At 42.6% G+C, this 13,606-nt stretch overlaps 2 protein-coding genes across 2 annotated transcripts; one reads left to right on the forward strand and one right to left on the reverse strand.

The window, feature by feature from the left end:
- Positions 1–1,121: 1,121 nt before the first annotated feature.
- LOC146963950 (uncharacterized) lies at positions 1,122–2,851 on the forward strand. Its single transcript, XM_085768392.1, has 2 exons — positions 1,122–2,455; positions 2,669–2,851. The coding sequence occupies exons 1-2, from the start codon at positions 1,229–1,231 to the stop codon at positions 2,744–2,746; spliced, it is 1,305 nt and encodes a 434-aa protein (XP_085624518.1). The 5' UTR covers positions 1,122–1,228; the 3' UTR covers positions 2,747–2,851.
- A 160-nt stretch (positions 2,852–3,011) lies between these two features.
- Positions 3,012–13,250, reverse strand: nek9 (NIMA related kinase 9). The gene is made up of 23 exons (XM_085768391.1): positions 12,434–13,250; positions 11,492–11,669; positions 11,331–11,386; positions 11,186–11,256; positions 10,959–11,064; positions 10,309–10,440; positions 10,089–10,199; positions 9,939–10,003; positions 9,777–9,827; positions 9,493–9,685; positions 9,256–9,400; positions 8,955–9,155; positions 8,747–8,793; positions 8,467–8,628; positions 8,263–8,371; positions 8,012–8,173; positions 7,721–7,888; positions 7,577–7,636; positions 7,305–7,489; positions 7,036–7,191; positions 5,104–5,208; positions 4,967–5,020; positions 3,012–4,869 (listed from the first exon to the last, which is right to left on the reverse strand). Exons 1-23 carry the CDS (start codon positions 12,617–12,619, stop codon positions 4,690–4,692), a joined length of 2,883 nt encoding a protein of 960 aa, XP_085624517.1. The 5' UTR covers positions 12,620–13,250; the 3' UTR covers positions 3,012–4,689.
- Positions 13,251–13,606: the final 356 nt, after the last annotated feature.

The following is a 13,606-nucleotide window of genomic DNA, read 5'->3' on the forward strand; positions in this document are numbered from 1 at the left end:
AAAGTGGCCGCCCCATGTCGAGGCTACAGTCCTCAACGCAGGCGTCCCCGGTTCGAATCCCGCGTCGGGCAGACCTTTCCTGCATGTCATTCCCCCTCTCTCTCTGCCTCCCCTTTCCTGTCTATCTCACTATATACTATCAAATAAAGGCAAAAAAGCCAAAAAATATACTTAAAAAAAAAAAAAGACAACCCCTGCCATGCTAAGGAATAGCCTCTCTGTAATACATTGTATTGGTGGTGGGGGGAGTGGGGTGTGTGTAGGGGGTTCCGATGAGCGGGAAATGTGGGCATGGCTGTTTTTTTACCATCAAGGAGTGTTTTGGGTGAAAACTAATGCTTGCAATCAACTCAGAATCGTGAAAAACCCCTAGTTTGACCCCTCACAGGCTACTTAAGGCCAAATTAAACACTTCGGAATGTTCAAAAATCATGTTAGGAAATCCAGGTGGTGGCAGCCAAAATAGCCTAAATAAACATACATGGGATAATATTTCAGGTTGGGATCATCAAAATTTGTTTACAAGACATCTTGAAGATTGTAAAAATATAAAAGTTAGGAAAAAAATGTCAATAGGGCGCATTGGGAAGGAGTTCCTGTGATAGAATTCCGCCGTTGTTTTAACTTTTTTTTGTGTTTTTTTGATTTTTTATGTACCACACATGATTTAATCGTGGCAATCTTCATCTCTACCAATTCCTCATACCAAGACAAAAAGAAAATGGGGTCAGTTGTCTCTGTAGGATGTATAGTTCAGGAGCTATATAGATTAAAATGTTTCATTTTTCACAGTCGGAAATCCAGGATGGCCACAAAAGATGTTCAAAAAAAACATGCATGGGACAATAATTGGCGCGGGGATCATCAAAATTAATTTACTAGACACCTTAAGGATTACAAAAAGCTAAGTTAGAAAAATATATCTTTCGGGTGCTTGGGAACCCCCCCTGGCTAGACTATTTGTATCTTACTAGATTGGCTTCTTCTGTATTTCTATTTCCACTAATGTGTATTTTTTGACTCAAGGCTAAATATATTGACAGAATTGCTTAATGCAAGAATCTAATTTAACTTTGATTTTTTTTCTCTTTCCCTTGTGATTGTATCTTATACAAGATAAAAACCCTCCATGACTGATGTGGTGGGCTCATCTGTCTTTTCTGATTTCGGAATTTTGGAACAACGGATCCATCTAAAAGAAAAAAAACCTTCTGAACAATTTTAAGCCATGAGCACATACAAAAGGAAAGGTTCACAAGGCCGGCACAATGTTCCAGGACAAAGACAAGAAAATGTCTATCCTCAGGTACAACGTAGTGGTTTATCTGAAGTAGGTCATCCATTTCCAAACAAGCCTGTTTACCACAGAAGAACTGCCAGTCCTAGGACACAGGAGGATTCATTTGATCTCCATGATTTTGAAAAAATCACTATTACAAAACAACCAAGAGGCTTGTTCCTGCCCGGAGAACGTGATTTAAATGACACCAGAAAGACCACTGAATCCAGGCATCCAAAAAAAGACTCAAACAGACCGTCCAGTGGAGAACTACAGATGGCAGAGGCCAGAGCTATTCATGCAAAAAAGCTCATGGTACAGGAGAAGCTGAGGAGGGTTGAGGAAATAACAAGACAAAAGATCCAGCGGGATAGTGTTGAAGCTGCTGCCGGTAATGATGTTATGATGAGTGAGGAGGATTTCAAACTAATTAGGAGGGAGCGAGATCAGAGGAATGAGGACAGAATGAGAAATGCACATGATGAAGAGGGGGCAAGATGGAGAAGAAGGGAGACAGAGTGTCCACAGTCAAAAATAACTGGAAATGAAGGGACTCTTAAAGATACAGTTTATAAGAAAAAGGTGAGTGGAGAGCTGAACAAATTAAAATGGAAGGATGTGGCAGAGCATACCAGAGGAAAAAGGGATGAAAAAGATCAACACATGAAGGGGGAAGCACATGCGAGGCAACAGGATGGATTAGAGAAAGCAAAAGAAAGGGAACAAAATAAGACCTCTATAGAAAAATCTGTTTGGCCAAGACAGAAGGAATATATGGATAAAATGTATAAAGATGTGCACTGTTCAGATGATGAACAAGACATACTGCACATAAGTGAAGAGGAACTTGCTCAGAAACTGGCTATAGAAAACCACAGGGGTGCACAATGTAGAATATCTGGTGAATCAACTCTCCCGGCTTTTGGCCCATGTGATGCAAACAGACCACAGGAAAAGGAGCTGGGACACACGGGCAGCACAAACACCAGCATCCAGCGTGTGACTTGCACAATCTGCAACAGGAAGTTTAACAGTGACAGGCTGGAAAAGCATGTCCGAATCTGTGAAAAGGTGAACCAGTCACGCCGACAAGTCTTCAACTCCTACGTGAACAGGACCAAAGGATCTGCCATTGAGCAGTACTGGAAAACTCACAGCAGAAGCAAAAGTCCAGAGGTAGGCCAGTAACATTTTTACCTCTGTAAAGCCTGCGAGAAATATGAATTTATAAAGTGATATAATGTTGTATAATGACATAATGATGTTACAAATTGGGTGTATAGAGTCACTTGCAAGGAGACTGATGAAAAGATGTGCAGGATGATCAATTGATTATTTGAAGTAAATATTACTGTTTTTCATATAGGTGTTTCATGTCTTTTTATTCAGATTTTGCAGAAAAAGAGCACAAGACAAAACCACAAGGCAAACACAACACGTCGACTCCCGGCTGGACCTACACTGTAAAAATGATCCAAGTGTGCTGACCCTGAACAGACCCAGATGCTTTGCCCCTGGACCAGTTCAATAACAAATCCTCTGGATTTTAAAGTAAATCTATCTTATTGTTAATAGTCTCTGAACTGTTTGATTGTATCCCTCCGTTGTTTTAAATACAACTGAGTAAGATCATTTCAGCCCTTCACAAGGAAAGCCCATGTAAATATCAGCATGTAGAAATAGAGTATATTGTAGCTTATACTGTGGGAAATATTGACTGTAGACACATAACAAAAGACGGATGTTAGTTTTATTTATGGCTTTTCCACAAAGCAGGAAGCAACAGTGTGACTGTGAGAGGAGTGTTTGTTACCGTTACATCCCCACAATATTTGGTAAACCTTGGAAAAAAGTAAACTATATTTCAAATGCATTCAACATATCGTATTAAAAAAAATCACCTAAGGCACAGATTTGTCATATTTGCTCAAATTTTTGGTTTCAATAGCTTGTAAGGCACACCGACTGTACTTAACTATGCATTTTGCTGCACTGCCAGTGTTATACTGTTGACATCTGCTAGTTCACAAGCTAACAGCTTGCAATCTTAATATGACAAAGGGTTTTACACAACACACACCAAATAAACATAAACCAACGGATCTCAAGCAAAATTGCAAATATTTGCTTTCACAAATAACGCTTTTTTTTCAAAACATTTCTGAAAGTACCAAAGACAGATAAAAGTAAAAAAAAAAAAAAAAAAAGGCAACAAGAACATTAGAGCTGCAAGGTCAGCTAAATTATAAACGCTGTCAAGACCACGTTTTCCACATTCTAAGAAAACTATTCAAGTGTTCATACATATAGTTAGAGGATAGACCTACATGTGCTGTGCCAACAAGAACTCAAGAGTAAAAGAAGGCAAGAAAAAAAGTAACCTACTTGTTAAAAAATAAATCAGTAGTTTTGTGTTTCACACAAATGTTCTTAATATGACAATAAAACTCGCAAATTTAAAAAGTATATATTTGCACAGCGTAATTAGAATAGGTTATAGCTAATGTTTCTGGTAAATATGACAAAGTATAGGCTATATTGTTTTTGGCACTTGACTAGATAGGCACTCAGAGTCCTAATACAGACCTCCGTACATCAGAGTTCAGAGAAAAATAATTGAAATGATTGTATCACAATTTAACACGCTCCTCCCTGGACCATGGCCCCATCCCACCTCCAAGTTCCAGGTTCAGTTGAGAACTTTTTTTTTTTGCGTAACTTTCTGACAAATAAACCGACATGGGTGACAATATAATCTCCATGGCGGAGATAATTGAAACTATCATCAAAGTGATATTCAAGAAAGCTTTGTTTTCACATTAGAAGATTCTGCCAATATTAAGCATTATACTGGCTTCCAATCTGACAGTTGGGAAAAAAAGAAGGAAACATAAACTTTGGATGTATTAGAAAATGGTTTCCTATATGCATGAGCTGGTCTTATCTGTTGCATGTGATAAATACTAATATCTGAGGCAGAAAGGATTGAAGCCTCGATGCTGACATCAGTAAAAGTCAACAACAACACCGCCAACAGATGGACTTAACATTCACATTGCAGAGTAACACTATGATCAGATTGTCTCTCGCGATGCTTCATGTTGAATCCAGCCAACATTTCAGTCTGTGGAGACACTAGCCAGATCCCTGCACCCAGGTGAACACAAAGTGTGCATGTGAGAGCGTGCAAGGTATTACACAGTATTACATGTGCATTAAAATGTAATCATGCAACTTAAGCGCTCTGCCAAACATGTATACTGTTATGTAACCATTGTGAGTGGGCAAGAGGATGCACTCTACCGCACTTCTAACCCAACCTCCACCTCCCACCTGACCAGCTCATTAATTCAACATGTGCTATGAACTGTGACACTTCTCCCGTGATCTGGAAATCCGCAGGTTGAGGGTCACACGCTGGCTCCCGCAGATCTGCTCCCGTGGTTTGTGAAGCTCCCTCCCCGTCCTCCTCCGTCCCCTGGTATGCGCTCAGAGTGATGGTTTCCGTTATTATCGCATCCTGCTTCCCGAAGCGCTGAGCGATTAATTGCTGCCCAAAGCCTCTCATTCTCCCTCTGCTGCTCATTGACCTACGGACGACAAGAGCAAAGGTTGTGCTGTTCTGTGGGAACATGGATCAGAGCTGGCTCTGAGGCAGGAGTGCAGGTTTGGAGAAAAATGTCTCACCTGCTTCTCCAGCGTCTGGATCCTCATCTCTTGACGAGCGACCGTCTCTCGCAGCTGTAAAACATACTCTTCAGTTAAATGCTGCGGTAATGGTATTCTCTCAACAGTTGATTATTAGCACAGTGTAAATCTGATACCTGTGTGACCTCTCTACTAGCACCGCAGCATGCACCCGATTCTCCTTTTTTGCAGGCACGACCATCCTCCAGTCCGTTCATGTTATCACAGCCCATTCGTTTAGTCTGTGGAGACGACCAGAGAGCAAAAAGTCCAAAGTGGACATGAACAACAATAATATGAAATTAGTCAACCCGTTTATTTGGAGAACATAATTACCCAGGGGGCAAAATCCCAATTTTTTGGAAAACAGACACGGAGCGTTGTAAAAGGTTTGACACCAGAAATGATATCTAGGAACTTCAAGGATTAAAACCTGGGTGGACAACCCATCAACTAGCTGCTGGAAAGCTACAGGGGCCAAAACCCCTCTTCTTGAGTAGTTTTGCTGGTGAAATTATGTAAATGAAAATATTTAGGTACTACAATGGCATAAATAGTCATACAACTATTACATTTGGCAGAGAGTATCTTGACACATAGGGGGAGGCATGAAAAAAAGATTCTGGGGTTTGTTGCAACTCAATTTTAAAGCAGAAGTAAGCGATCCGGTCGTTTTGGCTAATGCTACGTTCCAGGTAGGCTTTTGAAACCGTAAATTACGGCTTCAAGTCACGACTTACGACTTTGTAGCGTTCCAGGCAACCCATAAATCGCGTTTCTCCGACCTGTTGCCTGTGAAAGTCACTATAACGGCCACTCGTAACTTCCAACCCGTGAACTCGTACCAGATTGAACTGGTACGACTTCACAGGTCAGAAAAACACGAGTTACGAGTTGCCTTGAACGCACCATAATTTCTTGTCAGCCGATGGAGTTAGCAGCCCCCGCCCTCGTCATGGATCTATTGGTCCTCGTCCCTACGTCACCACATTCACGCGCATCCCTTGGCTGCACACACAGCCCTTTATGCCGTTCTCTCTCCTCGTTGGATAAAACTTGTAGGATACAAGAAAAGTTTTCTCCTCGGCTCAGAGCAGAGCAGAGTGACTGACAGACCCGTGTTTCCGTCGAAACACTCTATGTAAGTGATTGCTGTCGGAAGATATAACTATTTAAGACTTATATTAACACAAAAATGTCGCTTACTTCTGCTTTAAGATATCACCCTCAACATCCCAAAAAAGACAAAAAAATAAGTAATGTTCGCCTGACAAATTCTCATGAAAATTATTATTTTTCAGCACTTTATGGAGAATATTTATGCTTAATATGTATATAGAAAACTTCCTTAATTCATAAGCTTCCATTTGAGTCCAAGATAGCCTTTCTATCTCAAAAGCCCCACTTGCTGTGGCCAACGGTCTTCTCTATCTATCTGTTCACTTTGAGGAGACCAGAAATAGAATGTTTTCTGATCATGTCAGTTAACATGTAGTTTTTCACAATAGGTGTTGCACTGTTTGGAGACAGCCTGTAGCTTTCCAGTAGCTAGTAGAAAGGCTATCTGGGACTCAAATGGAAGCTTATGAATTAAGGAAATGTTCTATATACATGTTAAGCATAGATATTCTCCATAAAGTGCTGAAAAATAATAATTTTCATGAGAATTTGTCAGGTGGACAGTACTTTTTTTTGTCTTTTTTGGGATGTTGAGGGTGATATCTTAAAATTGAGTTGCAACAAACCCCAGAATCTTTTTTTCATGCCTCCCCCTGTGTGTCAAGATACTCTCTGCCAAATTTTATAGTTGTATGACTATTTATGCCATTGTAGTACCTAAATATTTGCATTTACATAATTTTGCCAGCAAAATGACCCAAGAAAGGGGGTTTGGCCCCTGTAGCTTTCCAGCAGCTAGTTGACCGGGTTGTCCACCCAGGTTTTAATCCTTGAAGTTCCTAGATATCATTCTGGTGTCAAACCTTTTACAACGCTCTGTGTCTGTTTTTTTGCTTTGCCCCCTGGGTAAATGTCTAAATCAGTGAGAATAAGAGTTGTGTTAGCATTACCGATAGGTCTTTCTTACTGACTGCTGCTGCAGCAGCCTTCAGCTCTTTCAGCTCCTCATAAGGCAGAGTGACACTGTCAGAGAAAGAGGAGAGCTGGTCAGGAGTGGATGGCTCAGACCCTTCAGGCATCGGGATGAACTCTGCGTCCTCCAGCTCCTGTTGGATGAGAACCTGGTTTAACTTGGGCAATGATTCTCCATTCAAAGATCTCTGTTCTATGATTCAATCAAAAGACTGACTTATTCCTTGGTGCTTTCATCATGACAAACCTTTCTAAGCCAGAGAGGGCAGGAGCTGTCCCCAGTCTGATTTGCCATTGACGTCATTGACCCCGTGAAGCACTCTTCTGTATTAACCTCCCGTGTACCTCCAAGAATCCTGTCACGACACTCGGTCGCTGCACCAGGCTCCATGTCCAGATCCACGGTGGATGTAGAAGCTTCCTGGCCCAGTCCTTCATACACAGACAATGCAGACTTAAAAATGCAGACTTATTCCTCTGGCAAAGAAAATGAATCAGCGACTGAGGAGAAGCACTCACCACTACCAATCGATATTCCACTGCTGTTGGAGCGAATAGTCTTGGAGTTGAGCACTTTCTCTGCAACGAAGAAATAATACAGTAAGTCAGTCGGCTGCTTCCCTAGGTGTAGTGTGCTGCTGTAGTGTGGTTGTCATAACCAACCCATAATGATAACTGTATGCCAGCCGCGGCAAGAGAGGTCCGGCACATGATGGAGGGACCCAAAGATTGGCCTTGGCATGGCGGGGCAGACCTCTGAACCAAAGCCCTTTTCATGGGGCATCCCAAGCCGCCCATTTCCTGCGTTTCCCCAGGCAAAGATCTGATTGTCTGAGAGAACATAAAGATAATGAAAAACACAGGAGATATAATATAGTCACACAATTGAAACTATATAGACCATATAAATATATAATAGCCCCAGATGCCCTGCTGCATTATACGTGTTCTCACCTTCAGTGGCTGTAATGGTGAAGCCATCTCCACACGACACTTTCGTCACTGTCTTCCCTCCGAAGGGTCCAACAAGGACTTGGACACCTTGATGTTTCTTAAAGTCCTTCACGCCCAGCTGTCCATACTTGTTGCAACCAAAGGTTATCAGACGACCACGTTCTGATGGGGCAGAAATCATAATTATTATTATTTTTTAATTCTGACAATCATGCAGACAAGAAAGAAACAGCCTTTGTCTTCTGCAGTACCATCGATAGCAGCTGTGTGGGTTTTCCCTGGAGATATGGTCTGGATCGTGAACCGCGACAGCTGCTTCACCAAGGTCAGCGTGGTGATGTACGGGATCCCCTGGTAGCCCTGGTTTAGTTGCACAATAAGCCGAGCATATAAATACATGGCTGCATCACTTTACGTCTCTAAATTGACACAGTCCTTCATGTTTACACTTGTACCTCTCCGGGGTGATTTTTGAGACCAGAGATCCCCTGGTTCAGACCCAGCTTGTTGAATTCATTATTTCCACAAGCTAGGACTTTGCCAGTTTCTGTCAAAAAGAAAGTTCCATCGCTGCTACATGACACAGAGGCGATGGTGGCACCTTTTGGGATCTCCACCTGAGAAAACCAGAGGACAGACAGTACTTTTGATTATTGTACCATATTGCTTGAAACACTTTCTATCCCATGAGGCTTCAGCACAGTCAGGAATATGACAGGATGAAATGTTACTCACTTGCATCGGAGAAGAGAAGTCATCCTCACATTCCAGGCCGAGACGCCCTGCAGCAGGAAAACAGAGCGTTTTTTTCACAAGGAGCACTTAGTATCACTGCATATTAAAAAGGCCACTGTCTCCACCTGCTGGGTGCACTTATAACAGCAAAAACAAACCCAGCACAGGCAATGGCATCAGCACAAAACAATACAGCAACCCTATGTACCATACTCTCCGCAGCCCCAGGAGTAGATCTCCCCGCTGTGAGTCAGGACCACCACATGGTTGTCCCCACACGAAACCTGACGGACCGGCCGCTCCTCGAAAAACTCCAAAAGCACCGGCTCCAAAATCTCCATGCCGTGCTCACCCTCCACGCCAATGCAACCATAGTAGTCGGACCCAAACATGTACATCTGATCCTCATCTGAAGAAGCAGCAACAGAGGGCTCGTTAGAGGAATGGTGTGACTTTACAGATCTCTCTTTCTCAAGTTCCTCTTTTCACAGGAAGCTTTCTTCACTCACCGGTGATACAGGCAGTGAAGTCGGCCCCGCACGCCACCTGTCGGATGGCCTTCCCCTGAAGCTTCTCCACCCTCTTTGGCTGCCGGTACGAGGCCTGGTCTCCGTGCCCCAGCTGTCCCACCATTTTGGCTCCACCTTGGACATTCTGAAAAAAGATGAGAAAGAAAGATGATGAGAGATGAGAAAAAGTTTCCTGCAGCAACAACTAGAGTCATTCTACCTGTCCCAGATACTCACAGCCCACGTGTACAGCTCCTTTTCCACCGTCACCACTGCGAAGTGGCTCTCTCCTGCACACACATGTTGGGCGCTGCTGCCCCCTTTAAACGTGTCCATTTTCTGTGGGGTGAACTTTCCTCCCCCCCAGAAGTACACTTCTCTTGAGCGGGTGGTCACCACTGCAACAGGCGTTTCAGTCACTGTACTCAGCCTGTGGTACAAAAAATGATCAGGTATGAGCTCATACTTGGAGGCCACCGACAGGATTTCACAATAGAGAATATTAAACAAGTATAGCTTACTTAGGTTTCTTCATTGCTGAATTCAGCAGGGCCACTCGCTCTTCAAGCTCCCTAACAGAGAGCAACACTGTCTTCACTGCATAGTCATTGCATCCAACAGAATTTTAAACATTTTCCCGTTAAGGAAATCAAAGAACAACTTTTTTCTTCCAAGTTACTTACTGTCGGCAGGAAGAGATGAACGGTTGGTCCAGAACCTGCTCAGCTGTCGGCCTCTTTGCAGGATCCTGTGTCACAAAATGAACACAAGAACATCACATTGACATCCCTAACAGACACAAGATATTGGTTTAGGTGCTTTGTGTTACTCACTTGATCGAGGCACTCGTACACCAGCTTGATCAGTGCAGATGAATAAACATCTGAGTTCACTTCCATTGTCCAGTTGCCCTGGACTATTTTCACACACAGGTTGAGAGGGTTCTGTATGGACACATGGAGAATCAGTTCATTTGGGTGAAACAAATCCATTCTTCTGATTAATGCAAATAATCATAATCATAACATTCTTTTTTTTTTTGGGCGACCCTACCGTTGCATCAAATGTTCTTGTGAGAGTCAAGACTTCAAAAATGACACAACCCAAGGCCCAGATGTCTGATTTGAAGTTGTACTTTGCTCCCTGGCACAACTCAGGTGACATGTAATATGGAGTTCCCACACACTGGATTCACAGAGGAGGAAAGAGCGCAAAAATATTAGTACAAGAAAGCTGATGCAGAAGCATCTATGCCATGAAACTGTGCACCTCCATACCTCAAATAGTGAGCACTTCCGATGTTAATTTGCAGTCAACAAACACAGACAGCCTTATATGATCTGTGATCAACTCTACCATCAAGATTCTCATCAAAGTACCAGAGCATCTCACAGCAGAATATGAACTGTGAGCACTGAGTGTATGTGCGATGTCGGTTTCATCTCACTGTGTTGGCTGTGTGCTGACTTATCAGTTATAGCTCAGTATCAATGTGTCATAGAGAATGATGAAAACACTGTGGCTCTAAATTTTCTGGCAACACCTTCAAAACATCATGCACAAACTCAGGAAACACATTACAACAACACCAATAGAGCCACTACAGTGAAGAGGGTATTTAACCACTGTCCCATTAGATGAATATTTACTTAATCACAGCCTCTTGAATCAAGATGTTGATAGGAAAGAAATTCACAACTTACAGTTTCTGCCATTGAAAACTCAGAGTCTAGCTTCTTTGCAAGGCCATAGTCGCCCAGCTTAATGAGGTCAGTCTTGGTCAGGAAAATGTTCAGAGTTTTGATATCTCTGCAACAAAACAGAACGGTTGCATTACCAAAACAGAAGCACGTTTTGAAACGACAAAGAAAGCTGTGCGACCTGCCAGAGGCTTTCAATGAGTGCATGAAAATGGGCTTGAAGGGTTCACCTGTGTAATATCCCCGCCTTGTGAATGTGGACCACTGCTGAGGCGATTTGGTACAGGTACCATAGGACCACCTAAGGAAATGTACATTTGTCATAGTCTGTTTTGTGGGAAATGAACAGCCGACAGTGTTGCACTCGTACAGTACCTCCTCAGTGAAAAGTTTCCCCCTCTGCTGGACGATCTTATCGTACAGATTCCCTCCTGTGACGGAAAAAAGATCGCTTAGCGTTCTGTCACAGCTGAGCAGCATTCAACCTGATCTTTATCAAATCTTCAAGGTGGACGGTGACAGTGTTATCTTCTTACCATTGCAATACTCCAACTCAATGAGCAGAGTGTTCTTATCCATGAAGTGGTTGAAGTAGGCTATGATGTTGTTGTGCTCCAGGATGGAGAGGATGCTGATTTCATTCATGACATCTCTGCGCTCCTTTTCTGAGAGGGAGTTCAGCTCCACCTCTTTCCATACCACCAGAGAGTTGTCCTGGGGGAGCCAGAGGAGACATGTCATTCAGAAATATGCAAGTGAAGGTCCCAAAATAGGGCATCAAGACTACACTTTATACACACATTCTCACTCACATGCACATTGCATATGCTTGTCCCTTGACATACTTTGTTTGTTGCGTTGTTTTGTTATTGATGTGTATTTTTGCTGGAGGCCATGTCATGTTTGTATGGTTGTTCTCAAACATTTTACCTGGATAAATAAAGGTTAAAGGTTAAAAAGGTAAGACAGAGCATCTATACCTAACCCCTAACCCTTTCTTCTGTTAAATCTACCTGTATACCAACAAGAAAAATGTCTTTTGTCATATTTTTTTAGAGGAAGGGGTGGCAGTTGTGGTCACGATAAAGAAGCAGGGCATGGGAAAGTTATTTATCTTGTTCACACTCAAGAATTTCTCACAGGGGTATGGAAACAGAGGAACAGTGAGGAATTTAGTCAGCCAGGCACATATGCTACTGTACAGTCAATTGCAATAACCCAGAGAGACAACAAAGATGCAACACTTAGTGCTGGTGTAGCTACTATTTCTGATTGTACTGTATTAGTGTGTTTTCAATGTAAGGAGAGGATCTCATTTCTGAATGCAACACCCCATGTTTGCTGAAGAGAAAGTTGCGGAGACGTTGTAAACCTGAATAAAACACTCTCTTGTCGGCTTTGTTGTTGTTGTTGTTGTTGTTGTTGTCGTGTAGTGAGAAGAGATAAGTGTTGTGTGGGACTGTGAAACCAGGACTCACCTCTGTTCTTCTGTACAGAGTAGCTTCACCAAACGCCCCTCTCCCGAGGATCCGGATAGGAATGTAGTGCAACTTTTCCTCTTCGCCATTAAATGTGCCCAATGCTGACCGCTCACTGACCACAGACCCGCCACCCAATTCTGAATTTAGCGAGTCGAAATGTCTTTCGTAGTCCTCTAGTGACATTTCTGTTTAGGGACTGGTTAGCCAGTGGCAGTGATGGAAATAACACGAACAGGCCCAACAACAAGTCTTTCTGAAAGCCCACTACAAAGCCTCACGCGCCGCGTCTAACATGTTACCAGTGTCGGTTAGAAAGAAAGAGGACTTGTCAAAGTAAGAGTGGCAACCAGGCGCCTTAAGGCCACTTACAATATAGCTACAATGTAGGAAAACACACAACGTAGCAAAATGCGTGCAGTAGTTGTAGGCTACCGCCGTCAAGCGTGGCGCGGTACGACGTTCCGCCAACTTTTTGACTTTTCAAAATAAAACGTTTAACGCCCAGGTGTGCTGTGGCGTATTTTACGCTGAAATCCGGAACAGTGCGTTTCCGCTGATGTGTAACCGTCTGTTTAGCTTGACTTAGCCAACAATAACAAGAAGAAAGTACAGCACCGTCCGGTGTGGCTGAATCCTCCACTGATTCATAGACGTGTCTGACTAGAAGTGGCCGAGTGAGTCTGGTTCACTGATACACAACGACAGGGAGGTTTAAGTCGGTGGGAGTGGTTTGACACTCGATAAAGAGGCAACAACACACCGAAAAAAAACCTCCATCCTTCCCTGGCGTTCAAACCCGGAAACTGTCAAATTACATGATCCCCTTGACGTTTTGTGTGTAGGCTGTCACATCTTCTGTCCTTTTGTAAACGTGAAGCATACCTTAGCCTACTTAAAAACAATAGTAGGCTATTCACATAGACTAGCTATATCAAAAAACTTTACTTAGGCTATTTAATCTGTTAATAGGTAGCCTAGCTAGTTAATTAAAGTGATTAATTTCATATAGCCATTCTTTTTTCTATCACCATTATCAACTATATCTGACAAGAAGAAGCACCATTTATCATTGATACAAAAACAATAACAGGGATAATATCAAAATCTTCATCAAGCTGTCCAGCTGCTCATTGATTTAAAACACATTTGTCAACATGGCTTTCACATCTA

The sequence above is a fragment of the Trachurus japonicus genome, chromosome 22, assembly GCF_045865225.1.
Source record: "Trachurus japonicus isolate A0001 chromosome 22, Traja_1.0".
NCBI lineage: Eukaryota > Metazoa > Chordata > Actinopteri > Carangiformes > Carangidae > Trachurus > Trachurus japonicus.